The sequence below is a fragment of the Pseudonaja textilis genome, chromosome 1 (genome assembly GCF_049901715.1).
Source record: "Pseudonaja textilis isolate UNSWEBS1 chromosome 1, rPseTex1.2, whole genome shotgun sequence".
Taxonomy (NCBI): Eukaryota; Metazoa; Chordata; class Lepidosauria; order Squamata; family Elapidae; genus Pseudonaja; species Pseudonaja textilis.
The window spans coordinates 303,417,975-303,444,741 of NC_141990.1; the positions used below are offsets into that span (position 1 = coordinate 303,417,975).

The window sequence follows — 26,767 nt, forward strand, 5'->3', positions numbered from 1 at the left end:
AAAATAAAAATAATGGGGAATGAATTATGTTTAGCTACAGTACACATTGGCAGAAACTAGAAGGAAATGCTTAAAACAAAGCATTTTGTATGTGAAAATTATATTTGACCTTTTTTCTATTAGGTAGTTCCAATTATATACAGCAAAAATATAATTAAAACACACTTACAGAGAATTGAATCTGCATAAACATATTCTGCCTTTGCCTTTCTTCTCCTCCCCCTCCCGTAAGCATACCTCTCTTTATTAATCTCCAAATTTATGGGCATATCTGGTATTTTGTCAGAGTATCTAACATCATTTGCCTTTTTTAAATAAACAGATAATTGCATCTCACTTGTGATAAATCAAATCATATTGTATGTAATTAGCCTTTGATAACACACTGGAATTAAAAATTTTCCTTGATCCTTAAAATGTCATTTCTGAAGTCCCACAAATATTTCCAAACCAGCAAACACTTTCCAAAACATTTGTTATTTCATTATTATATTGCACAATAGCATTTAAATCTGAGAGACTATGGTGGCAGCAAGGATAGTTAGGTTAAATTGTACAAATTACACTTAACTTTATATACCCACTAGCAAAGCTGAAATTCAAAACACATTATTTTTTGTCTTTCTATGGCGGGGAATTGGGACTGGGCAACACAGTGTTGCGTTGGTGCAGTTCAACCACCTTCCCTAGAAATAATCTTTGGCCCTCACCAATTATACTGAAAGCATAATTTGGAATTTACCATTACAAATGTTCATCTTGGTTTATATTCATCAAATTCTCTTTTTCAACTTCTCAAACTCAATTGTAGATGTCCAGGAAGCTAAGAACAGGAAGCTACAAAAAGCTATCTCATGTAAACAGTGCCAAACTCTTATTAACACTAACAATGGAAGAGAAGGAAAAATCTGCATGACATAGACTATAATCAAGGTAATTCATTCTGCATGGCCCTGGCAAATAATCTACAAATTATGCATCACCATATGTATTGCATAGGATTCACTGACTAGCTTCAATAATGGTAAACCAGATTTCCCCAAAAATCCTATCTTACTATGGGTAAGTTGTAAGCTAGAGAGTTTAGTCACTGACTCTCACAACCAAATTGAGTATTCTCATAGCTAAATTAGGCAGGATTACAACTCAGAATTGTATCTGGACATCCCAGAGGTGCTTTGTCAAAAGGAAACTGGAGTGTCTTGATTTTCTTTGATGACATTTCGCTTCTCTTCAGTTCTGACTCATGAATTCAAATTAGCTTGGTAACAACCACCAGAAATCTCACTGGGAAACCCTGGGAAACTTTCAATTCCTGGTTAATTTAGCTATTCTTGCATCCAGGATTGATTTCTCCTAGAAGTCAGAAATTAGTACAATTCTGGTTTTCTACTGTTATGTGCAAACATAACAATTTTATCTGCAACATTAGATAAATGGAGAAAGCTTGACTTTTAGTTTAACAACCTGTACCTTACAGTTGGCTATTAGACATCCATCTTCTTCTGCCAGTTAAAAATTACTCAACATTTAAGGTTTCTAAACTAAATCCAAGAAGATTGTTAATCACTACAAATTATATAGTACTATCTGTGCTAACAATTTATGGATGGAGACACATGAGGAGTTTCACTGTCAAATGAGAAGTGGGGCACATTTTTGTTCTTAATTGCACATAAATTACTGTGATTATTATATGGCTAAAATGCATTTATCTATTAATACCTCAGAAGAACAAATCTGAACAAAGGAATTATGCATTACATCTTGAAATAATGCTGAACAAAGGAATGAATTAGTACCATGCATAAGGTATTGCAATTACAATAACGAAAGAAAATAATAAAAAGACTGCTGTAAATCTTTAATACTAAGAAAATCAAAAAACCTTTAGACTTGAAATAGCTGTTTTCTCATTGCAAGAACTTCAAATCTTTTTCAAGATGCTATGATGCTACCATCTCTCAGATCAGACCACTGGTTTGTTTAACTCAGTATGGTCGATTCTTGGTGGGTAGTGACTGTTCATTTCTTAATCATACTACAAAAGTATCCTTTTCAATTGTGATGCTAGAGACTGAATTTGGAGTGCTTTGCTGATAAATATGTATTTAAGTTCAGGACTATAATCTCCTTTGAGACAAGCTAACTCCAGATGTCTTCATCAATATATCAATACAGGCAGTGGTGGGATTCAAATTTTTTTACTACTGGTTCTGTGAGTGTGGCTTCATGGCCTTGGCAGGGGAAGGATACTGAAAGGTGGCATTTGCCAGTTCTCTGAACTACTCAAAATTTCTGCTACCGGTTCTCCAGAACTGGTCAGAACCTGCTGAATACCACCTCTGAATACAGGCTTCTCTGCAATAGTACAGAAACTGTCTATCATTGCTAATTGTTCATTCTGATGCAAAAAACACTCCCGATTTTCTCTGAATGTGTTTTACTATGTCATAACCTTAAAATCAATCAATCTATCTATCTATCTATCTATCTATCTATCTATCTATCTATCTATCTATCTATCTATCATCTATCCATCCATCCACCCACCCTTATCTACCTACCTATTTTTAAAATCACTCATTTCCTTCCATTGTCCTAGCACAGGGATGTCAAACTCGCGATTGTAAGATACTAGCTTACATATTAAGTAATTGTAAGATAAAGGTTGTCATCAACTGACATACCACAACTTTCCCCCCCTTTGCTAAACCAGGGCAGGGCGTGGCCAGTGCGTGACACATCTGGCCTGTGGGCCGCAAGTTTGATATCCCTATTCTAGCATTTAAAATAAGACATCCATAGGCATCCATGTGGAGGAGCAAATGATGAAATATGACATCATGTTGCAAAACCTGTGACTTCCGTATGTGTTTGATGTTATGATGCAAGTACAAAATAGCCAAAACATTCTCTATTAAATCATAATGCACATTTCATTATTTTTTTCATCATAATGGCTGACAACAGATACTTATGAAAACCACATCTTTTTTTTTCCTTTTACCTTTTAGCAATAATGCATTGCATGGCAAAAATGCCAAATATTTAGAATCATTTTGCAGTACACTCAGATTCATTGAGGCTAAATGGACATAGAAATTTCCTGGACAATGGACAACAGTGCCTTGAAACAGAAAAGTCCTGGATTCAGAGATTATTGCATTAGAGTGGAGCAGACTTTGTATCTCAAATAATGTGGCTCAGTTTACGGAGCGCTCTATTATGATTTAAAGCACCAAATGAGCAACAACAATAGCAGATTTTTGAGCGAACTCTCATGTCACTAATTCAGATATGAAAGACCCAGCAGCTGGGTTGCTTTCACGGTCTGTATTTTATTCATTGGAAATAAGCTATTTGTGGAAAAATACATTGATTAGGGAAGGAGAAAACAATTCCAATTCTGATAGTAATATGAAATTTCCTGTGACAAGGGATTTGATAAAAATGCTTTCAAAAAGAGGCAGGTTATGTGTGTCTATAGCTATGGTTGTAAGGAAATCTGTCGTTAGTCAATAAGCAGGAAGAAGAAGAATCAGTTGCACAATCCAGAAATAATAAGAGCAGGACTTAGGTAGAAAGTGAAGTTTCTATTACAGAAATTAGATTTAGGTGTGCAAGCACTTTGTATAATTATGTTATTGTAAATAGAGTGAAATTATCATTCAACTGAAAGTTTCAAGCCAGTTTATAAAGAATAAATAATAGCTGCTGCTAAATTATACATTATTATCTGCAATTCAATATGATACATGGATCATATTTGGGGCTGCTGACAGCTATTCAGAAATTGGATGGTGCTGGATGAATCCTAGAACCCTGGCACTGGAACAAATTCTAAGCCAGAAGTAACCTCTGCCCCCTGGAGCCTTAACTGTCATTTTGCATCATGCTCTCCCTTTGCATCAATTTACTCAATAGCCCTGCCCTGGAGAGGAAGTCAGTAAAGGTTTAGCTTTGATAGAGATGGGAAACAGAGGCAGATGAGCAGACCTCAACCACAGGGAAAGCAACAAATTCTTCACTGGGGCAAGATGTCCTTCAGGACACTCACCTAGTATCATTAAGATGCTGCAAGGCCAATTAACCTTGTCTCTTTAAAGAATACTGTGCAATGGCCAGGAAGAAAGAGCACCGAACAAAATCAGCTCAGAGCTTAGACTTTAGTTTTATAGCCAGCAGAACACATGAAGAGAATAAGAAATGTGCAAATTGTCTGTAATGCCCATATATTTTAAATGCAATAAATGTCTAAATTGGAATTATTTTCCTGCTAGTACAACAGCTTCTCCCTTCACTCATATTTTTGGAAAATACAAGCAATGTTTACTAAAAAGCTTTATGTGCAAGTCAGTAATTAGCAACCAACCATTAGTATAAAAGTATATCTAAGAGCTAAATCAAATCTTGCAAAATGTCACAACAGATAACAACTACTTATTTTTCATATTAACATGGAAAAGAATACATACATGCACTATCTCAGCATGCTTGCCATACCATTTAATATAAAACCGGATAATTTAGGAAAAGGGGAATGGCGTAATACATCTGACAATTCTATCAAGGAAGCCACTGGCAGCTGAATTATGCATTTCTGGTAGATTCCTCCAGGCTGTGATGATTAATCCATGCTGATACTGCTAGCTGATATGACCTAGAGATTCATTCTGGCTCACATACCACAATAAAATGAACACTATTGCAGTGTCAAAGAAACATTAACAATGCATCAATTCTAGATGCATTGGCTACAATGCAAATTTTGATAAATAACTGTGGTACCTTTTCCCCACGGGGTTTACCGAATTGGCCACATTCCGATTCACAAGAGACTTTCTCCTTGATAACTTCTTGGTGCTGGTGCTGTCATCAGTGGTATCATCATCTTTCTTTGGTGTGCTACCTCCTTTACTGTTGAGGTCCCTTAACACATTATAATTAATTTTGCTTGAAATCTTCTTCTGTTCCAACATTTTTTCAATTGCCTCTCCTGCTGTACTGGCCTGGATCAGCTCCCGTTTCTTTGCAGACTTCTTGGGCTTAATTAAAACATAAGGAATAGGAATTTTAGGGGGCAATCAGAATAATCTTGCTGATATCAAAGTACGGGCTACAACTATGCCATTTTCAGATGACAAGTTATAGTGAATAGGAAGGGTAAGTGATTAGTTATAATAACGGTTTGTCAAAATTTTAGTATGATATTAACAATTCTTTGTAGAACCACACTATATGGATCCAGAGCTGAATACTTGAATAGGATCTTCTGAATTTTCTTTCCCTTAAAAATGATGCACTTAAATAAGTTTTGTTTTGAATGGCAATCAATATATATAACATGTAAGAATGCTAAGATTCTTTAAAATATGTTTTCCTTCAACATGTCAAGTACCATTTTTAAGAGTTTTGTTTTATTTTGAATGGCTGACAATATATATATTATATCCCAATGTTAAGAAGTAGGCATTGGTAAGAAGATACACTGAAGTAAAATAGATTTTCCTCCAACAACTCAGACCCCATTTTTAAGAGTAAATCCTGGGGAAATAATTTAATTGTTATCCAAATTTGAACTACTATGCCCGTGGAAAGTGACAATTGAGTTGGGAATCTAAATTAATTTTTTTTTTATTTTAGATCAAAATGAAGCAACTAAGTGAGAAATTACTGCTGCTTGTACTACAGTGCTTCCAGTTTTAGACCTGAATTGGTTATGATAATGATTACATAGCTTATATGTTTTGACTGTATCTTTTCCAATAAAGTGAATGGAGTGATACTAAGTTTCAATAGAAGAGAATATATCTAGCTCAAGGCTGAATTATGAAAGAGTGACTCTGGAGTACTGATTCCGCAATGCTAAATTTGCTGCTCTAAGATCAGAAGTTGTTTCTTTAAAAGCATTTTCTTTTTAAAATTTTATATACCTTTTCTTCCTTTTTCAAGTTCATTTTCTGTATTTTTGCATTTTTTACTCATTTAAAAATCTCTAATAAAATTATATTTAAAAAGATAGCAGAATTTGACATTTACTAGCTATTACATGTAAGCCAACCATAAAACCTTTACTATTGCCAATATTTTTGCACCTGTATAAAGGTTTTTTTAAAAACATGACATGATAATGGAACTATGAGTATCATATATAATAGATCTACCTGCCTAGGCCTAATACTATACTCCCTTCTGTTCAATAGTTCAGCGGTTGCCAAATTTTGGTGGTCCGCAGAAGAAATGGCCCCCGAAAGCAATTAATCTGGGCCACACAGTTCTCGTGCCTCCCAGCTTGAGGGATCGTGGAGTCAGGTCCCTGAGTTGCATGCGCCAACCAGCTCCCACATAGGGTGGCGATGGTGGCCACAACAGTCCCCTCCCTCAGCACCCACTGTTAGTTCTCCACATTAGTTCTGTAGCTTGGAATTGTCCTGCTTCTCTCTTTCCTTCCCCCACTGCCCCCCACACCCATGTGCAGGCAGGCAAGGAAAGGGAGACGGAGCCATGTGTAGCTCTCGGCTCCTCCAGCCCTCACTGCCTCTCCCAACATCGAAGCCTCAGAGATGCAGGCAAAGCCGCCGCAGCAGTAGCGCCCTGAGTTGCTTGCTTTTCCACTACTGTTCCTCTTCCTCCTTCTCTGGGTAGGGCAATTCTGAACTAACTGAGTATGCTAAGGCAACTCGGGCACTACCACTGCGGCGGCTTTGCCTGCATCTCTGAAGCTTTGATATCTTTCAGAGAGCTGGGACTTTGAAGCCTCAAAGAGCTGAGAGGCACGAGAACTGCGAGTAGGAGCATTTGGTGATTTCGAAGAACTCCTAGAACACAGTAGATTGGCGTTTTGTAGGTCTCGGTGAAAGAGTGAACTTTGTTTCACCTCCTTTCCTCCCCTGGTATTGCAAGAGATGCTCTCTCTCTCTCCCCCCACTCCCCTGCCCCCAAATAATCACTGGCTGTGGCTGGGTTTGACAGCAGCACTAAAGTGAGCAAAGTGCCCCCAGGGACACCTTTCCTTGCCTGTCTCCAGGTGAGCCTGGAAGAGCCCCCCGCCCAGCTTTTTCTCAGCTGCAGATCTGAGCTCTCTCAATCTTCCACCCGGGATCTGAAAGGAGCTCCCACTTTCTCCTCCTCCCCTCCCCCCAATTAATCACCGAGAGCGGCAGTCCTTCTGTAGGCAGATGCCTGCTGAGAAGCCCCTGGAATGGTGGCTGAGGGGCGCTGTCCCCCAAGGAGAGCAAAGCCTCCTTTCTGCCTATGCTCCTCCCAGCTGCAGTTGCCCCGAGGCCCCTCAGCTGCACTCTTTGGAAGGTGCAGGTGGGGCGAGGCTTCCAGCCTGGAATGTTTAATTTTGTTATCATTAAGCATTTACATTTTTGTTATAATTAAACGTGTGTATGTGTGTGTATGTATGTATATGTATACATATATAAAACATTAAATTTATATTTAATATAAAAAATTATATTAAATATATTAGCTTTTTTTTAAAAAAAATGTATTAGTTTGTGGTCCCTGAGGTCCAAAAGGAAGGTGACCCCTTCAATAGTTCATGTGCTCATCTATATTCCCCTATATCCCTATATGCAGGGGTACTCCTGCATATAAAAACACAGAAACCTGCTGATGTTAGCTATGGAAACTTTTTATTGGTTGTAGGAATTGGCCTTCTGGGATTCCAGCTGCAATTCTCCTATTGTATCTGAAAAAAATCCTAGTTATTTCTCAAGAGGCATTATTTATACAGCCTTGAATTGATACTATTTAGCATTTATAGTCCAACATGCGTGGACTAAAGTCTTGAGAAGGATAGCCACTCCGAAATGATTCCATTCAAACAATCTGATTATGACAGTGTGGATTATTTCAATATTAAACATTGTGTCAGTTTAACTTTTAGTCCAAAAGTCAGACCAGACTTGACATAATTCTTAATATTCATAATTCTCAATTTAATACTGTCCTAACTCAGCAGTCAGCATCCTGTCACCATCAAAGCTCTCTTTGCAACTCACAAAAAAAAAGCCCACCTCTTTGGCAAAAAATCAGTAGTGTGACTTTCTATCATTTTGAGGTGGTAATCGTATAAAAACTGCAAGATAAACTGTAAAGTATGCTTAAAATAATTAGAAATGAAAGAAAATACACTTTTCACCTGTAAATAGAAAAATCTCTCAAAATCTTCATTTCATCTAAAGGCATGATGCAAATATTCTAAATCAGTCCATTGCAGGGAGCAGTATCCTGAAAACTGCGGCTTTGTTCTTTAAAGAAGTCTACCCCAACAAGTTGTCTTTTTAAAAGACGGGCCTAATTCATATCTATGAGCTTCAAAATGTGAACATTTAGGTGCTGTAAGTAGACTTAAATATTTTGAGCCTCAATGTTTCTAGTCATTTATATTTATTATAACAAAATTCTCCCTGCATTGTTATAAGGTTCATGTAAAGAAAAACTAAAGTATTTCAGTGGAAATGAGGCATAGAGGGCAAATTTTTGCAACCTTTTTAACTACACATTCTACTACACACATTTATTTATTTGTTACTTCATTTATTTACCACTCTATTCAAGAGGCATCAGGAGGTTTACAGAATAAAGCATACAAAACCTTTTCGCAAACAATGACATAAAGCCTTCTTAAACTATTAATAATAATAGGCTCTTTCTACTTAAAGGAAAGAAAATCTATAAAAGAATAACAATGTCTCTATTGCCCTTGTTATCACCTTGGGCAATATAAGCAGATATTCAGATTTCAAAAACTGTGCAAAGTAAAAGTGTTTCTTCCTTTCATGATACCAAAGTAGAAGCAGTCCATACTTCTGAGATGGGTCAATTCTATAGAAACAGACCAGCCATTAAGCAGGCTTCCCTCAATGCCTTGCCAACATATCCAAGACGGTATCTGAAATATTGATTCCCAGATTGAATACATCTTCTGCTTAACCAGCTTCTGCTTGAACTTAGGGAAGTCTATACCTCTTGGAACATTTAGTTCCACTATTAGTTTTTTTTCCAACCATTTGGTAGCTTTGACTGGAATATTACTTCCTGTAATTTAAATCTATTATTTTGTGTTTGGAACTCTGAAGGGAAAGAGGCTTTGACTTTCTTCTGTATGATATCAATTCAGATTGTAATGGTTTCGTCAGATGCCAGTTTGGACAACAAGGAAGAACTGGGTTCAGGAACTTCAAAGAGGAGTGGAAGAACATCAGGATGATGGCAGGAGTGGATGGGCAAGGGGAGGAGAGACTAGGAACATGAGAACGGCCGGTGGAGAGCAACTGGACAAAGGTCTGTCTGAAAAGGAGAGAACAGGCACAGCTGCAACCAGGAAGCATAGATGCCAGCCAGAGGCACAGGGCAGAGAAGGGCACAGCTATAGCCAATTAGTGAAGACATGGAGGAACTGCCTTCTCTTCCAGATCTCAGATCACATAGACACGAGCACAGGGAGGTAGAAATGAGGTCAGTGAGGCTACTTCTGAGGAGGCAGCCTCACCCCTCCTAATGAGTTGCACCAGATGGTGACTATTTAGTCTCAGTCTTAGAGCAAAGCTATGTTGAAGACAACTGTTCACTTTCTGCCATGCATGTGCTCTGACTTCGTTCTTCCGGACCTGTGCCTTGTTACTCAATCTTGTGCTTGGACCTTGGATATTGTTTTGAAACTCTGGACTTGTGCTTGGACTTCAGACTGGTGTGGATTGGTGGATTTATGCTTCAATCTCAGACTGTGTATTTGGCTCTAGACTTCTTTTGCTGTGCAGATTAGACTCTGACTCATTGGGACCTTGTATTTCTAGTAAAGGACACAGTAGGGGCTTGCTGTTCTTAAATAAAGCATTAAAACTCCTTGGTGTATGTGTGTGTGGACTGGGACACGACATAGATATTTGAAGAGTACTATCATACTTATTACAGTACTATTATACTTATTATCAGACATCTTTTTTCAAGGAAATATATCAAACTTCTTCAATCTGTCTTCATAGGATTCTAACCACCAGATAATTATTATTGCCTTTTTAAAGACATGTTTCAATTGAGTCCTTCTCAAAGGATTAAAAAAAACTCTCAAAAAATAATCTCAAGGATGATTAGGGAGATCGAGGCTAAAATATATGAAGAACGGTTGCAGGAATTGGGTATATCTAGTCTGGTGAAAAGAAGGACTAGGGGAGACACAATATAAGTTTTCCAATATTTGAGGGCCTCCTACAAAGACAAGGGGATAAAGCTATTTTCCAAAGCATTAGAAGGCAAGGCAAGAAATAATGGATAGAAACTAACCAAGGAGAGAAGCAATCTAGAACTAAGGGGAATTTTCCTAATGGTAAGTGCAATAAACCAATAGAATAGCTTGCCTCTAGAAGATGTAGGTGCTCCATCACTGGAAGGTTTTAAAAAGAGACTGGACAGCCATTTGTCTGAAATGTTTTAGGGTCTCCTGCTCAAGCAGGGGGTTGGACTAGAAGATCTCCAAGGTCCCTTCCAACTCTATTATTCTATGTTCTATAGTGCCCAGAACTCAATTATTCTGCATTCTATGGTGCCCAGAACCAGTCACAGTATTTGTGGTGGGTTGTGGACAATGCACAATAGACTCCTTACCTCCCATGGTTTGAAAATTGTAGTTCTATTGTTTTGTTTGCAGCCATATCATACTGCTGGCTTGTACTCAGTTTGCAATCAAGTACTTTGCCAAGAAATTAATCCATTTTAAATGGGTTCATTCAATTCACTGAACTAAATAGTAACCAAATGGGTTGGGTTTGCATAGTGTAGTATTTCACAATAAAAAGCAACCAAGCTTACAAATAAAGCTGTTATATCTTTAACTGACTGGATTAAGAGTGTTACATAAATGCAAGGACGATTTTTAAAAATGCTCCTTTAAACTTAATACTGATACCAAAGATGAATCAAAATTAGAGCCATACTTGCCTGCTAAATTGCTATTTTTCCTTTTTCCGACCATCAGCTGTTCTGCTGCACTGGGAGATTTAGATTAGCTAGAAAGCAGGAAATCATTGGATTTCTTGCTTTCTAGCTAATCTTTAGATGAGCTGAATCTTCCGTAGGACTAAAGCAGTGCAGACTGAGCTAGCCGATGGCAGAAACACAGATCTCGAAGTGAATCTGTGATTCTGTGAGCAACTCAATCTACCTGCCTGCTTTGCCTGATTTTGGGTAAAAGTTGCTCTTTTTTTGTAAAAAATTCAATATTTATATAAATATTTATATCTACATACAAGCCATATCCAGCCAGTCAAATGACCATCAAGCCACCCCCACAAATTAGGCCACACCCACAGAACCAGTTAGTGGTCCCTGGGATTTAAAATTATGAGTTTGGTGGTCTCTGAGGTCCAAAAGGTTGGCGACCCCTGATCTAAAGGGCTCAAGAAAATAAAATATTTAGTCAATTCTGGCATTACCCTTTGGGTATTATCTAATGTATATTATCTAATATTAAGTTGCCTTGAATCTAAAAACATCAGGACAGACATAGCCAACTCATTTACTGTATCAACTGAAAATAATTTGGGGGTAGAGGGAATAAAGTAGCATTTCTGGATCCTTCCTTTTAACATTTACCAAGCAAATTCTCACTTGACTTAATTTTCATTTTTAGACACCTTTAATTAAATATGAAATGAAATGAGAAGCCCGCAGCCTGCACAACTGTGAGCCTTCAGCATCACTTATCTCTCAGTGCCTTTAGAACTGATACAGATCTGATAGATATTCTTAGAATATAAAAATGGCAGATCATCGCAATGCATGTCTTTGTACAGACATTGGTCCCAGTGTCTTATTTAGTTGTTCCATGTAACAAACTCATTTCTGCCTGTATATAATACCATCTTCAAAGGGATTTCCACACAGAACACATGAGCCGCAATCTGGTTGTGAAGGTATCAGGACACGTTAACTGTCACCTGCAATGTGTTGATTCACACTAACAAGCTGTAAACAGAAAAACATTGTGGCATTCCACAATGAATTAGGCTGTAATTTGAAATACAATATGGACTTGTAAGTGAAAAATGTGATTGTAGTTTAGCTTGGTAAAAAACAGAGTAACTATGCCAAACGTGGACTATGCCTGCAGTTGCAGACTATTCTTCTTTCCCCTTCTTCATACTAAAAAGTGATAGTCTTTTAGTTTGCAGTTCTTGACAAGGAAAGTCCATACACTCCTCCTTGGTTCTTCTAAATGCTGACAATTCCCCATGGCTCTGCTTCTTCATTTCTAAAATCTGGATTTGTCCCAGTTGCAGAAGAATTATTTTCAAGTGGTGTTTTTTATAAAATGTCAGTACAAAATAAATCACATTACTGCTACCCACAGACACACAAGCATAGAAGAAAAACTTACTGCAAATCTTTGTTCTGCTGATCTCAAAGGAAATATCAAACAGCACACTGCAGCCACTGCTGCAACATGAGACTCAAGGGATGCATAGATAGATCAAGTAAAAGCAAAGAACTATGTCCAAGGGCTCTCTGGGACTGCTATACTATAGATCTCTGGGAGCTGCCAAGAATGCATAAGTTGAAAATCTGCTGGAAAATGGGCCTGAATAAATGCAATCCCCCAAGAAATGATATGTGATACTCAAAGCAACTGCAATGTCAACTAGATGCATAATGCACTGAATTTAAATGCAGCAATAAAAATGGAGGAAGCCACTTTCAACAAATCAGTCATCAGGTTCAGTACTGTCTAGACTCTGACAGACAGTTTTTCTGAGTTATAGGTTCCTCTAAGTTATCAAACAGGCATCATTCCTGTCCCTATCTGAAGATACTAGGAATCAAGCTTGTATTTTTTGCATGCAAAGCATGTACTCTGCTGTTGAGCTCTAGTCTCTGCTGCTGAATACAAAAATTGCAGGTGTGATAGGGATGCTGCTAGGATTTTATGAGGAAATGCAAAATGCAAAAACAGTAACTACCTGGCCAAAATGCTGCTGCCAGTTTTTCAAAGAAGTTACGTCAGTTCTGCATCTCCCTAGCCTTTTCATTTGCAAGACAGAACTCAGACCTTAGTGATGTCTCTATGCTACTAGGACTATGGAAGCACAGTTTAACAAGCCAAATTATAAATTGACTGAACATTAGGGTATCAGAATTAAAGCAGTAAATTATTGTTTGCGTTAACTATGTATTGTGTCTTCATTAGGTTTTTACCCTAGCATCATTTCTCTCATGAATACTCACATTTAGATGTATAGAAAAGTTTTATTTAAAGGGATAACATGATTAGTTTCATAATGGATTAACACAGAATAAATTAGTATCTTAGAAAAAGAAGACTGGAATATGCAGCTATTGCCAAGAAGAGGAAATCAACCTTTCTTTCTTAATTATTGGGACAGAGTTTGGATACAGAATATTGTCACTACTGAAGAAAGGAGTGACTGTACAAGTGACAACAACCCTGAACCTGAAACTGATCCAGCTTGAAAGAGGACCTCAGCATGTCAGGTAAAGGGGTGGGGCAATTTTAGAATGTAGTACAATGGACTGCTTTAATAACTGAAGAATCTTCCCCGACAATTTCTGTCCAAAAGAGGGAATGGAATTTCATTAATGGAAAGAGGAAACAAATGAACAACACAGGCTTCCCTGCTCTCTTATTAATGCACATTAAAGAGTACTTTCTGAAGTATAAAAGTCTAACATAACTTCAACATATCTATTATAAATACTTATTCAATTTATCAAGGAGAAAATTTGGTATGACAACAGATAACGACTAACATTCTTATTGTGTTTATCTGTTTGAACCCTCAAGTTAGCCCGAAGAGTGCATTATGCTGCAATAATTTTTGAATTGGAATGCCTAAAATCTGCTAACTTAAAGAAAGCATTACAAATCTAGGGCCCGTTGCTCCTGTGGAATTGAAATTTCCATGATGCTTGAATCAGTTTATTTACAAATATATGGCTCTTGCAGGATCCCCATGTTGACATGATCATGATTTCCAACATTCCTTGCCAGTTTCCTTAAAAGCAAAATGAATAAGGAAGTCAGCAAGAAGTCAGAAGTCATTCCTGCTCCCACTGCTTTTTGCCTGCCAATAGTCATTTGTTTATCTGTTTGGGTAAAAAAAAAAAACAGTATGACTAACCTAAAATTTAATTCTATTCAAATCATACTGCACTAATTTTCTCTCAAAGGATGACCCAACAGGTCACAGGACTGGCTAGAAGCATTTACTGTTTTCTGTCTCTGGCAGCACTGAGCCACCATTGACTAATCTCAAGAAACGAAGCAGCTTCAGATGTAGTTAGAACCTCAGTGGGAGGTTAGCAGAAAAAGACAGGGCTCTTGGCTAGATTGGGAAATAAAAAAAATACCCTGAAAAAGGTCACGCATATCCACCGCTGTTAACTGCATGGATGCGGTTCACAAAAATGGAGCTCAATTTGAGGGTAATCCTATCGTAACATGTCTAGCTTTTTTTAAAAAACAGGACAAAGAAGCTTTGGAATACTTATTTTAAAAATAAATATATAATTAAGAAAGTTTGGATTACGTATCATTTGCTTTAATGACATTAAAAGCATTACTGCAGTAAAAAAAAAAACACCAGGGGTTGATATATATGCACTACACATAAAACAGACACTAACAATGAATGTTAGTGACAAGAGGATTTTAACGAATATATATAAGATAGAGTGCACAAAAATATGTTTCATATTTATTTTAAAAATAGAGAGAGGAAAAATAAATTGTAATATTACAATCTTAATTCAAGAAGTCTATTCTCACAGTAGCCAACCAATTGTACAAGGAAGCCCACCAGTTTCCCAGCAGCTGGTCTTCAGAAGCAGTCATACAAGCAATCAAGACTATGATCCCATGACTTTCATTTACTGGCCCAGCCCCTTTTTTGAAGCCAACCAAGCTGATAAGATTGAGTTCTTATTCTAAAATACATTAGTGTTTACAATGAAATACTTTCTATAGGTCTTATCCAACAAAATTAAACATTGTTCAAATATCTCTTTTGACATCACTGATTTCAAAAATATTACTTACCTTATGTTCTTTATAGATACCAAGCTCCTTTTCCTTTGCTATCCTTGCTTCTTTTTCTTAAAAAAAAAAAAGGATAAAAGAGAAGTGTAAGCGGAATAATGTTTTAAGAATCAGGGGGGTTGGAGGTAGGGGTGGAGATGGGAGCAATACAGACTTGATTTTTCCTCCCTTCTGTAGCAATGTCAAAATCTAGAGCAGTGGTCAGTAATGCAGTGTCACAGGTGCCATAATACTTCTGACTTACAAAAATGAAAACAATGGAGCTAAGGATGCCTGGCGTTCATAGTTCTGAGGAGATCTTTCCTGAGGTCTGCAATGTTTTTATTTCATAATATAGTGGAGGTGGGGTACCTGTGCTAACTACAACATAACACACTCATGGCTCGTGTCTTTCTATTAAAGAATGTATTTAAGTCTGTGCTAAGTCTTCTTAAAATAATGTAACTATGATATACTTCAAATTGAACAGTTACAGTTAATGTTTTGAGCCCTGTAAGTTTGTTTACTGCTTTTGTTTACTTTGCACGCCTTCTAGCCTAAGAAATGATCTGTAAACACTGTCATAAGCAAATAAAAAGCATGCAAAACACATCAGAAATATTTTTATTTATTTTGCTTACCCTTTTGTTCCTTGAGATAATCTGCATTTTCCTTCATCCACAGTTCTGCTTTTATCCTGGCTTCTGAATCATTAAGTATGTACTAGAGATAAAGAGTAAAAGTGTTAAGACTTCTGCAGCAAATATATAGGAATAAGCACAATCACCTTCCTTCTCGTGTCCAACATTTTCTTCACCCAAACCAACTCATACTTTCCCAAAGACAACTCCTTCCTTTTATATTTAAAGATACTGATTTTAGAAACAAAACATAGAATATAGAAAAACATTTATTTTTCTCAAGGGAAAAACAATAACATTAGTAAGTAGCCTTACTTAAAAAAAAAAACCTCTGATAATTTTGAATGTATCCATGTAAGTATAGAAACAATTATGAGAGGGGGTTGGAAAGATTCTTACCATATCTATTTCACTGTCATCAATTCCACTTAGATCTAATTCACCATCTCCAGTATTTTCATCTAAACAGAAGTAAGGCAAATTTTAATTATGGTATGCATTCATTCCAAATCAACTCCGATTCAATCCCTGGCTTTAATCATCTCAGAAATACAGTCTTTCTGATAACTGGTTTGCTAACAAAGCAATCATTCAGCATATGGGGCCCATCCATATTAAAACGGGGAAGATAGATTTTTTTCCCCCTTAACCACACTTTTCTCTAGTTATTGTTTCTTGTGTGAATACAAACTGTCACCGAAGTTAATTATTGTGGAAAATAGGTACAAATAAGACTTGCCTCTCATCTCTTTAAAAATTGTTGTTAATATAATTTAGTGATAAACACTCAATCAAATGTAAAGTGAAGAAATGAGAGGTTAGGAACTTTTAAATGCCCCAAAGTCAAGGACATGCAATATCTAAATAGTTGCTGCATTCATCCATGTGAATGATGAATGCCATTGAATAGCTGCACTAATCATCATAATATCTGTGTTGTATGCATGAATGTACACATGGGAAATTAGAGGGATAACTAGGTAAAAGGCTAGCAATTGGGGAGGTCACTTTGAGTGTTCCTCACCCTGCTAGCCCCTAAGCAGTCCACCCAAGATCCAGGAAAATGAATTATGGTTGCCAGTTAGAAACCAGCCCAGATTTACATTCCACAATAGGGTGTAAAAGCAGTAGCTTTCCAGCACAGATGTCCAGCTGTCTTTCTTTTCTAAGCCCTGTATACTGCACGTGTCAAAAAGAAGGCTGCGAAAATATTTACAGACCCCTCACATCCTGGACATGAACTGTTTCAACTCCTACCCTCAAAATGATGCTATAGAGCACTGCACACCAGAACAACTAGACACAAGGACAGTTTTTCCCCCGAATGCTATCATTCTGCTAAACAAAAAAATTCCCTCAACACTCAAACTATTTACTAAGTTTGCATTACTATTACTATTCTTCCTCCCATCCTTCCTTTCACCCATCTCCTCCCACTTATGACTGTAGCCTTGTTTTTTGTATCCTAATGATTTTTATTAACTGTTTCCGAGTATGATTTGATTGCTTATTGTACCCTATAACTATTATTAAGCGTTGTACCTTATGATTCTTGACTCTTGACAAATATTTCTTTTCTTTTATGTACACTGAGAGCTTATGCACCAAGAAAAATTCCTTGTGTGTCCAATCACACTTGGCCAATAAAGAATTTAATAGAATTCAATTCTATTCTATTCTGACTGCTCTTCTCTCTTACCTGCTGTTATTGTAAATAAGAAGGGCACATTGAATCCTATTGAATCATTGTTACTGAGTCTTATTAATCTTGAGAAAGACATGTTTCAAAAGTGCACTACAGTAGTTTTACTGTCAAGAAATATCATAATGCCATATAGATACAACCTAGCCTTGAAGGACAGGAAGCAGAAACTCTGGGTATTCAATGCATTTTGAAGAAGTAGATGCAAACTAAAGCAATGGATTGGAACAGATAGGTAACAATACAGAAAGAAATGGGTACCAGAACTGGAAGAGGTCAACTTGCTTAGGATTCCATACATTTTCTCAGTAATTAGTCTAAATATAGCAATTTATTTAGTTCAAATACACAGTTCAAATAGTGTGGCAGTATTTTCAACTACCCAATAATATTCTAATATTTATGTTATCTGAAACATTTTGCACCCATCTCCTGGGATATACACAGATGATACACATTTTCTGAAGGCAATTTTATGATCATATATTGACTGAAATGTTTCTGGAAAAGGTTATTAAAAAACATCTTTTAGTCATGAATTCATTGACAATTCAGCAAACGAAGACTTGTACTGCAGTTATCTGTAGTTTTCTACTTCACAGTTTTCACACGAGTAGAAATTTTAAAAATCCTAGCAGTTATCCATTTAAAAATCCTAGCAGTTATCCATTCAAAATTGCAGTGACGTTCTCTCAGCTATTTAGTCAATATGCCTTTGTTGTTGACTTCACATAATTTGCCTTTGTATTTAGTAAGCACATAAATGCAATCTGTACTTCGCCCTTCAAAACACTTAAGCATGTGTTGTTCCAGGCAGTACTATTAGGCCATTCCATGTGGAATGTTTTGCATTATTCTTATGCCACGCAATTTGAGCTTGCAGATGGGTGAGGTCCCATTAAAAGGTAAGTGTTTATTTTTAGTAGAACTGATGTTGTTTAGACTGAGATACACACATTTTCATTTTCTATCTTATTCTGTCATAAATGGACAAATCTATATATATAAAAGTGAAATACCACTCACGCATCATCACAAAATCTCCAGAATCATAAAGCCTATATATTTGAAATTTGGCTTCTAGATGCTCACTAAGAAAGGATTTTTTTAAATGACCATCAAAGCATTAGTATTTCGTATATTATTATTAACACACTCTGATTCTAAGGAGTTCTACTCCCCCACCCCATCTGAAAAGAAATCTATTACAAATGCAAAACACAAGCAGAGGAGTTTCAGTTTCAGTTTCATAGCACCAAGCAGCTTTAGTATAGAAGGGGTGAGCCAAGCCCTGCCCAGGCTCCTTGCTGTCTCCTTCTTGCTCACACAGCAACTACTGTTTCAGTTTCCAAACAACATTCAACTCTCTCACACATTGACAGGATGCTAGACAATTGAATACTGATAGATGCTGGTAGGCAGAAGCACAATTTCCCCCCCTTATTTTTCTCCCCCAAAACTAAGTCCAACCACGTACTTTTGTAGTGAAGCATGGGTATCGAGCTAGTTATATGATAAATTCCTACATACACATATGCACCTCTGAACCATAGTGAAGATGATCCACTGTATAGAATAAATACTCTCAAATATATTCTGGAAATTTCATTAAAAAGAAAAGTACCCGGTGCGTAAGAATTTAAAACTAGTCTCTAAACTAGACCATTTCCATGAACAGCAGATGCATTTTTGTGTCAACATTTTAATTTAAACTTGTCTTGGAATTTGTACTAATTGTTTCCCCTGTCAGGATCAAGAGACAGAGAACTCATTTACCAACTGCTGAATTGCAGAACAAGGAACTGATCCGAAATAAGCACAACCTTAACTCAGGAGAGGGAGGATATGGAGTAATTGAAGGCTACTGGTCCTGTCTACAAATAGCCATTCTTCATTTCATCTGACAGGCATTTATTAAGTGAAAAGTGTACACAGGGCTTTCAAATACCCAAATCTTCTGTCCCCTATAAACAAAGAAGTTGGACTATTAAATCAACATCCACTACAAGGGTCAAATCTGAGAAATTAAAACAGCTATTCTAACGCACCACAGTAAACTAAACTCCATTGCAATCATCAACAAAGCTAGCTAATCTGTCTTAACCGCCAAGAGGGCCATCCATGGTCCATGAAGCACCTTGCTCTAGAAGTACAGGGGAAAGTTGATCCCAATTCTTGGCTCCTTTTTCAAATGAAAGACAATGGCATCCTCTTTCCAGTTAAACAAATATTCTAAATAATATTCTCTTCAATAACTCCCATGAAATGCATTGTTTACTACCCTTTTGGCCTGTGATCTTAAAACAGCAGAGAGTCTGGATTGTTTTGATGAAAATCATGACACATTTTGCTTTCTTCTTTTGTTTTGTTTTTCTTCCAGAGGACGCCAAAACCTGCAACAGTTATAGATTTGGGGGTTTTGCCTGTTGGTTTTTAAAAAAAGAGATCCCTCTTTTGAATATGAATTCTGTAAGCAGATCAGATAGTGCCTTTACAGTTAAGGAGCAACTCTCTCCCTTTTCTGCCCATTTTAATCTCTCTGGTAGAACCAGCAGCTTTCGATCAAGTCTCCGACTCAATTATAGTCCTTGAAAGCGTCTGTTAGACTGTTATTGCCACCTCCCTGTTCCAAAATCTACAGAAACTGAACATTAAGGCTGAACGAGAAAAGAAAGGATCCATTCCTCAAAGACAGAATGTGCAGTTTTATTCAGCAAAGCTCCAGGTTTTATACCTTTTGCATGTTTTATGCAGGCCTTGGAAAGATTTTTGCTGTGACCTTGCAGACAACCCTGGTCAGGATACATAATACCAGCCTATTAAATGAACCACAGGTCAAATTCAATATAAAGGCAGTTTCACACATTCATGCCTTGACTGGAAAAGTTGCACTGCTAACTACTGTTTTTGCTACAGCCTTATTCTTCCATCTCTTATCTCTAGCCTGTGTAACACTGGTACAAAACAGGTTCAAAATCGCTTAATGGAAAGATGGCAGTACGTAGCAAGGCTTCCTCATGTTCCAAGTTTTAGGAAAATGGTCTCTTGGGCAGAAAAAAAAAAAATGAAAAGCCTGTTCATTTGCTGAGGTCTTTGAGAATTACAGAAGGTCTATAAAGGACGTCTTTGACTTATGACCATTCATTCAGCAACTTTCCAAAGTTACAGTGGTGTTGAAAAAGGGAGTTAACTAGTTCTCAAATGTACAACTGTTGTAGCAACATAATGGTCACATGATCAAAATCCAGACACTTTACAGCCCACAGGAGCACTTACCTCCCCTCATCTATGCTCTTTTGGCCCCCTGTCCCAGCATCTACCACTCTAGCTGACCTTCTTGTTCCTACTGCTAACCAAGGCAACTGCTGGCCTCACAAGGTTTTCTTCCCCAGGGGATGGATACACAGAAGTTTCCTTGCAAGACCTGTAGAACATGGTCTCATATGGTCAGGACAACTTGTCAGTAGAGGGAGCAAGAAAACTGCAAAGCCTGAAGCAGCAGGGATCTCAGGGGGCATGGGAGTGACAGCAGCTGTGGCTGAGACTGGACTGAACCATCTGTGGCTTTCTAAGGATGACAAGAAGTCCCCTTGCATCTTGCTACAGGGCTGGTCTGGGGCTAGGCTTCATGGATGTAGGAGAGAGACTGGCAAAGCCAGGGGAAAGATTTAAATGAAGCATCAGTTTAGAATCATTACATAACCACAAAAGGCCAAATCCCCCCCTCCCTGGAATGCTGTTAATGCTTATCTAGTTCTGCACAGGTGCTAACCATTAGTCGGAGGAGATTCCTGTGTAAAAGCTATAGTAATTAATTTAATTAGATTAAATATAATTTTAATTTTAAATTAATCTAATTAATCATTTAATTAGAACCTTCATGTATGGACCTGTTGTGGTTGGAGGTTTTTTTGCACCTCTCAATGCTGCGCTGATGCTCAAGGGCTTCTTGCAGTCCAGAGCATCCCAAGATACCCCTTTGCACTCTGAAAGGATTGGAACTCTGCTGCAATTCACAGGTCTTGCAGCTCCAGAGCTACAGTACACCAAGAAGCCGCTGAGCAGCAGTGTATTCTTTCCCCAACCTCCTTGTGTTCCATACCCAGGCCCTTCTGCACCTCCTGCAAGTACCCTGCCCTCCTTATCTGGCACTCCTTCCACTTTCCACTTAACAACCTGCACCGTGTGGAATTACGCAGCAACAGGAACTGCTGCCCCTAAGTGATGCAGTTCTGTGATATCACACTTTATGACTGCATAGTTTAGCAATGGAAGTTCGGGTCCCAGTTGTGGTTGTAAGTTGAGTACTACCTGAAATTAGGCTAGCTGCTGCTATTCATTCTGTGGTTTTAGTACCTAATGTTTAAAATAGATTTCTGGTATGTTTTATTGTTCTTTGATAGACCTGGCATCAGAGGCCTAACTAGCCTCCTGCAGAGATTTTACTGTCAACTAGAGAGGTCCTACGACATCTCTCATCTCCTAATGGCCTACCAGACTTTCCCAGGGGAAGCCTCATAGCACTTGAAAAGGTAGAAATGCAAGCATCAAAAAAATAAAATGGGAAGCAGAAAGTGAGAAACCTTCCAGAGGTCTTTGTAATGATAGAGACAGCTCTTGGATAATTTTTTATTTCCCGGTGGAAAAAGCACTAGTTCACTTATAGTCTTCTATACTGGCTTGCAAAGAGTCTCACATACTTATTGGCTAATCCCAGACAGCATTAACTGGAAGGGACCTTCCAACTCCCTGCACAATGCACAGTATGCGTATGCTCTCCTATTTTCCAATCCTCTTACTTCTTTTCTGTATTCACTCTTCTCAGCACCAACTAAAGAGACATAGTATGGATCTGCTACTACAGAGAAACAAGAAAGCCCACAGAGAAACAAGAAAGCACTTCTGGAGAGAAATTTGGAAGACCTTCCTACTTTTTAATACTTCTCTATCTCACTGGTACTGGCAAGAAAGGAGGCCTACCAAGAAAGAGCATTGGGCGGAGACCTACTGATACTTTACCCTGCTCTATTCTATTTTCTTCTTTTGGTAAATAACTCTGGCAAATAGCTTTGACGGACATGAAAAAGTTACCCAAACTAATATTTCAGAACGTTCTAACTATTGACTATTTTATTTTTATTACTGGGTAAGCACCTGAATGGCATCAGTTGTCCAGCCTGAGGTAGAGATGTACAACTAAGCCTACTGATGATACTGCACCCCCTTGTTGATGAGTGACTTTATCTACCAGCTTCATGTAGATGTTGAATAGAAAGGGGTGACAGATCCAAGCCTTGAGGCACCTCACATGAAAGATTGATAATAACACACACATACATGAATTGCACTATATTTTGTTTCACTATTTTAGTATTTTTAATGGTACATTCTCTCTCTCTTTTTCATATGCCATGCAGAGTCTTGTTATATTTAAATAAACAAACAAACCTAGGCTATATGTATACATTATTTGCCTATAAACATTCAAGAAAAATACTAGTGGGGTATATTATTGTATATTGAATACTTATTCAACTTTTCTTGTAGTATTTGGGATTATCTTGCTGCCACCTTGATTTTGTAAGGAGCACAGAGTTTCCTTTTAGACCCTGAGAACAATGGTGCTTTATTATATAATATGCTTTGCTTACATCCTGTAACTTTCATTGACGTCACCATTTTAAAAGGCCTATATCTATTTATATTTAAATTAAAAGAATAAAACACTATTTGAAATTATATTATCAAATTAGCACAACACTATCAACAGTTCATATCTCAAAACCTGGAAACAAATCTTGATCCAAATAAGTGTATTCCCTTATAACCAACCAGTAAATGAATTGGACGGAATCTTCTGGAGCTTGTATAATTTAGAACCATTCATTTTTCTTGTAATATTTAATCCTGTATTGTGCCATGAAATAAAATACTGTTGCTATTTGATTCCCTAATGTTACAATATTTAAAATACACTAGCAAGAAAGTCATGAAGTCACTATGACAAAAATTATTAACAAATAAGTATGGAATACTACATTTCTTCAAACTGTGAATGTTAGCCCTAGAAAACAATTATAAGTTGATAATAATTAGGTTATTTTTCATAAGCCTTGAACCTTGCCTAAATTCGATAATGTTCAAGCTGAGGGGTGTTATGGAGAATTATCACAGCATCGGACAGATAAAACTATTCAAAACCTGAGCTGAGATGGCCCTAGCTGGTCAAGAAACAACTGGGGTTTCATACTGTGAAGTCATCAGGGATTGGTTTGTTAAGTCTGCAACTCCACGGGAAGTGGATAGGGCTCCTGGTAGTGCTACCCTTTTTGGTTCGTTAAAACCAGTGGTGGGATTCAAATTTTTCTTACTACTGGTTATGTGGGTGTGGCTTGGTGGGTGTGACAGGGGAAGGATACTGTAAAATTTCCAGTCAGAGACAGTATTTGCCGGTTATCCGAACTACTCAAAATTTCCGCTACTGGTTCTCCAGAACTGGTCAGAACCTGCTGAATACCATCTCTGGTTAAAACCTCTGATGAAGTGACAAGAGATTGGATTCAGTTAACATTTTTTTGGTGAGGGAATGTTTTCATTTCCTCTAAAACAGGCTGCGGTGCACAATCTGTTCAGAAATCATTGATTGATCCAATTATTATCCACTGTAGTTGGGTTTTAGACCAGGGTTCAGCACAGTAACTGCACTAGTCAAACTGATGGATGATCAGAACTGGGAGAGTACAGTTGAACACTATACAGAAGCCTGATGATGGCAGATGAGATTCTGCCGAAACGTTGCTACAACTTTAAAAGCACAACTATAATGATGTGGGAAAATACTGTATAGTGTTCGTCTGTACTCTCCCAGTCCTGATCATCCATCACACACTGAATACCATACATGTAAATAACCGCGAAAACTTTAAAAAACAAATGTGTGTGTGTGTGTGTGTGTGTGTGTGTGTGTGTGTGTGTATCTTTGGTTATTCGGGTTTTCTCCTGCGTAAAATTGGAAGTATTTTGGCGACGTTTCGACAAAATCTCAGGCTTGTGTCTTCGGCTTTGTGCTTCTTGGAGTAATGTGAGCTTGCAGCTGTTTTTTCTTTTAACTGCTAGTGGGAGTGCGGCTTGAATGGGTGGGGGCATGGCTGTGTTCTGATTGGGTGGGGGTGTGTTCTCATTGGTTGGGGGCCTGGCTGTGATCTGATTGGTTGGGGGGCTGGAAATAAAATACTTCCAATTTTACGTGGGAGAAAACTCGAATAACCAAAGATCCACATACAAATACCCGCGAGAACCTCAGAAAACAAATATATATACACACACACACACACACACACACACACACACACACACACTCACAAAGCTGAATACTATATATATATATATGTGTGTTTTCTTAAGTTTTCGTGGATACTTACATGTATGGCATTCAGCTTTGTTTGGGTATTTTCCCACATCATTGTAGTTGTGCTTTTAAAGTTGTAGCAGCGTTTCGGCAGAATCTCATCTGCGATCATCAGGCTTCTATATAGTGTTCATCTGTGAGTCAGGCTTTTACAGGCTGCAGTGCACAATCTGTTCAGAAATCATTGATTGATCCAATTATTATCCACTGTAGTTGGGTTTTGGACCAGGGTTCAGCACAGTAACTGCATTAGTCAAACTGATGGATGATCAGGACTGGGAGAGTACAGACGAACACTAAACAGAAGCCTGATGATGGCAGATGAGATTCTGCCGAAACGTTGCTACAACTTTAAAAGCACAACTACAATGACGTGGGAAAATACCCGAACAAAGCTGAATGCCATACATGTAAGTACCCGCGAAAACTTAAGAATGTATGTATGTATGTATGTATGTATGTATGTATGTATATGTATATACACATACACACACACACACACACATATACATACACATACACACATATGTATACACACACACATACATACATACACACACATAAGGTGAGGAAATTCCTTTGTTAGCCAAAGGAATTATGATACAATTTTTAAAAATATTCATAATACTACTATCAAATCATGCATCTCATCTTACACCTTGATATTTTTGTTTCCTAAGCGAGTAACTTTGCACTTTACCAATTGTTTAAGATATCTCAAAGGTAATATATAACTAATAATACATAATGATCAGGTAGTTTTTGTTGAGACCCTTGGATGAAAGTAACCTGACCATGGAGATTTAATCTCATCTACTTACTTGTTGAAGAAGATTATACCAAAACAGAATTGAATAGCTCCTTGGATTTTTTATTTTAATTTGGTGGGGAGAAGTTGGTTACGTGTTAGCATTTTGCAATTTCAACTGAACAGCTGTTTTATTCAGTCTTTCCTTTATACTCTGAATGTGTCTAATGAAGTATTTTTTGTTATTGTTAGCATCCTTCTGCAACTTATTCTGAGCATGTATTTTTGAACCCCAGCTCTATCATTCTGAGTTATTGCTCAATACTCTTGTGAACTGTTTCATTTTCCATTTCCTATATGCATTACTTGTTGTGCTTTTCAGATCTTTTTCATGCCGGATATTATTCTTTTTTTGTAGAATGAGAGGCTGGATGGACGAGAATATCAACTGATCCCCCAAGCCCTTTTCTGAGATTTTTGTGTCCATGGTGATATAATTGTATATCTTTTCTGCATCATTTGCTTCCACATGTATTAGCATGAAGAAATAATTATCCATGGAGCTGAAAACTTTTGGAAGATGTTCTGTCATGTCCCTGATCCTTGCTCCTGGCTGTTGATAATCTTCACAGACAAATGGGGTCAGTCAATAACTCATACTAACAAATCACCAACTTTCATGATTCTTCTTTGTCTTCTTAGAAGGCACAGTTGTAGCCTCTCTGCCCTTTAGGGATTGATCATCTCGTCTTTTTTTCTTCCTTTGAACATTCAAAGTCTGTTTCATTAACAAGGACCTGAATATTGACATTCATGTGTTATACAGTATCTTCTAAAGAACTTGTCTGTGGGTATCCTTTTGTTTTCAACTCCATGGATAATTAATTCTTCATGTTAATACTTGTGGGAGCAAATGATATTGCAGAAAAAATGTACAATTATATCACCATGGTCATGAAAATCACAGAAAATTGCTCCAGTTCTGGATTCTCTTCCATATGGAGAATTACTTCCTCTATTTATGTTGTTGTACTTCCTTGTTTGATTTCCTTTGTTTCATTTCTGACCTACTTGTGAGCCTCCCAGAGTCTTGTATTGATATGGGCAATTAATTATTATTATTATTATTTTTTTTGGGGGGGGGTGTCTCAAATTTCCTGGAGATGTTTTATCTATAACAATTTTTAGCTGTTCCATGCATTTTCTTAAAGTTTAATCTTAT

General features: G+C 37.4%; 1 protein-coding gene across 2 annotated transcripts in view; it reads right to left on the minus strand.

Annotated features, from left to right (window-relative positions):
- BRF1 (BRF1 general transcription factor IIIB subunit) overlaps nucleotides 1-26,767 on the minus strand; it is a 224,071-nt gene that overhangs the window by 43,924 nt on the left and 153,380 nt on the right. For both annotated transcript variants that reach the window (XM_026698603.2, XM_026698602.2), the window contains exons 12-15: nucleotides 16,087-16,148; nucleotides 15,688-15,769; nucleotides 15,068-15,123; nucleotides 4,792-5,048 (exon numbers count right to left, since the gene is read on the minus strand). In XM_026698603.2, coding sequence (XP_026554388.1) covers nucleotides 4,792-5,048; nucleotides 15,068-15,123; nucleotides 15,688-15,769; nucleotides 16,087-16,148 — 457 coding nt within the window. The remainder of the gene's footprint in view (nucleotides 1-4,791; nucleotides 5,049-15,067; nucleotides 15,124-15,687; nucleotides 15,770-16,086; nucleotides 16,149-26,767) is intronic.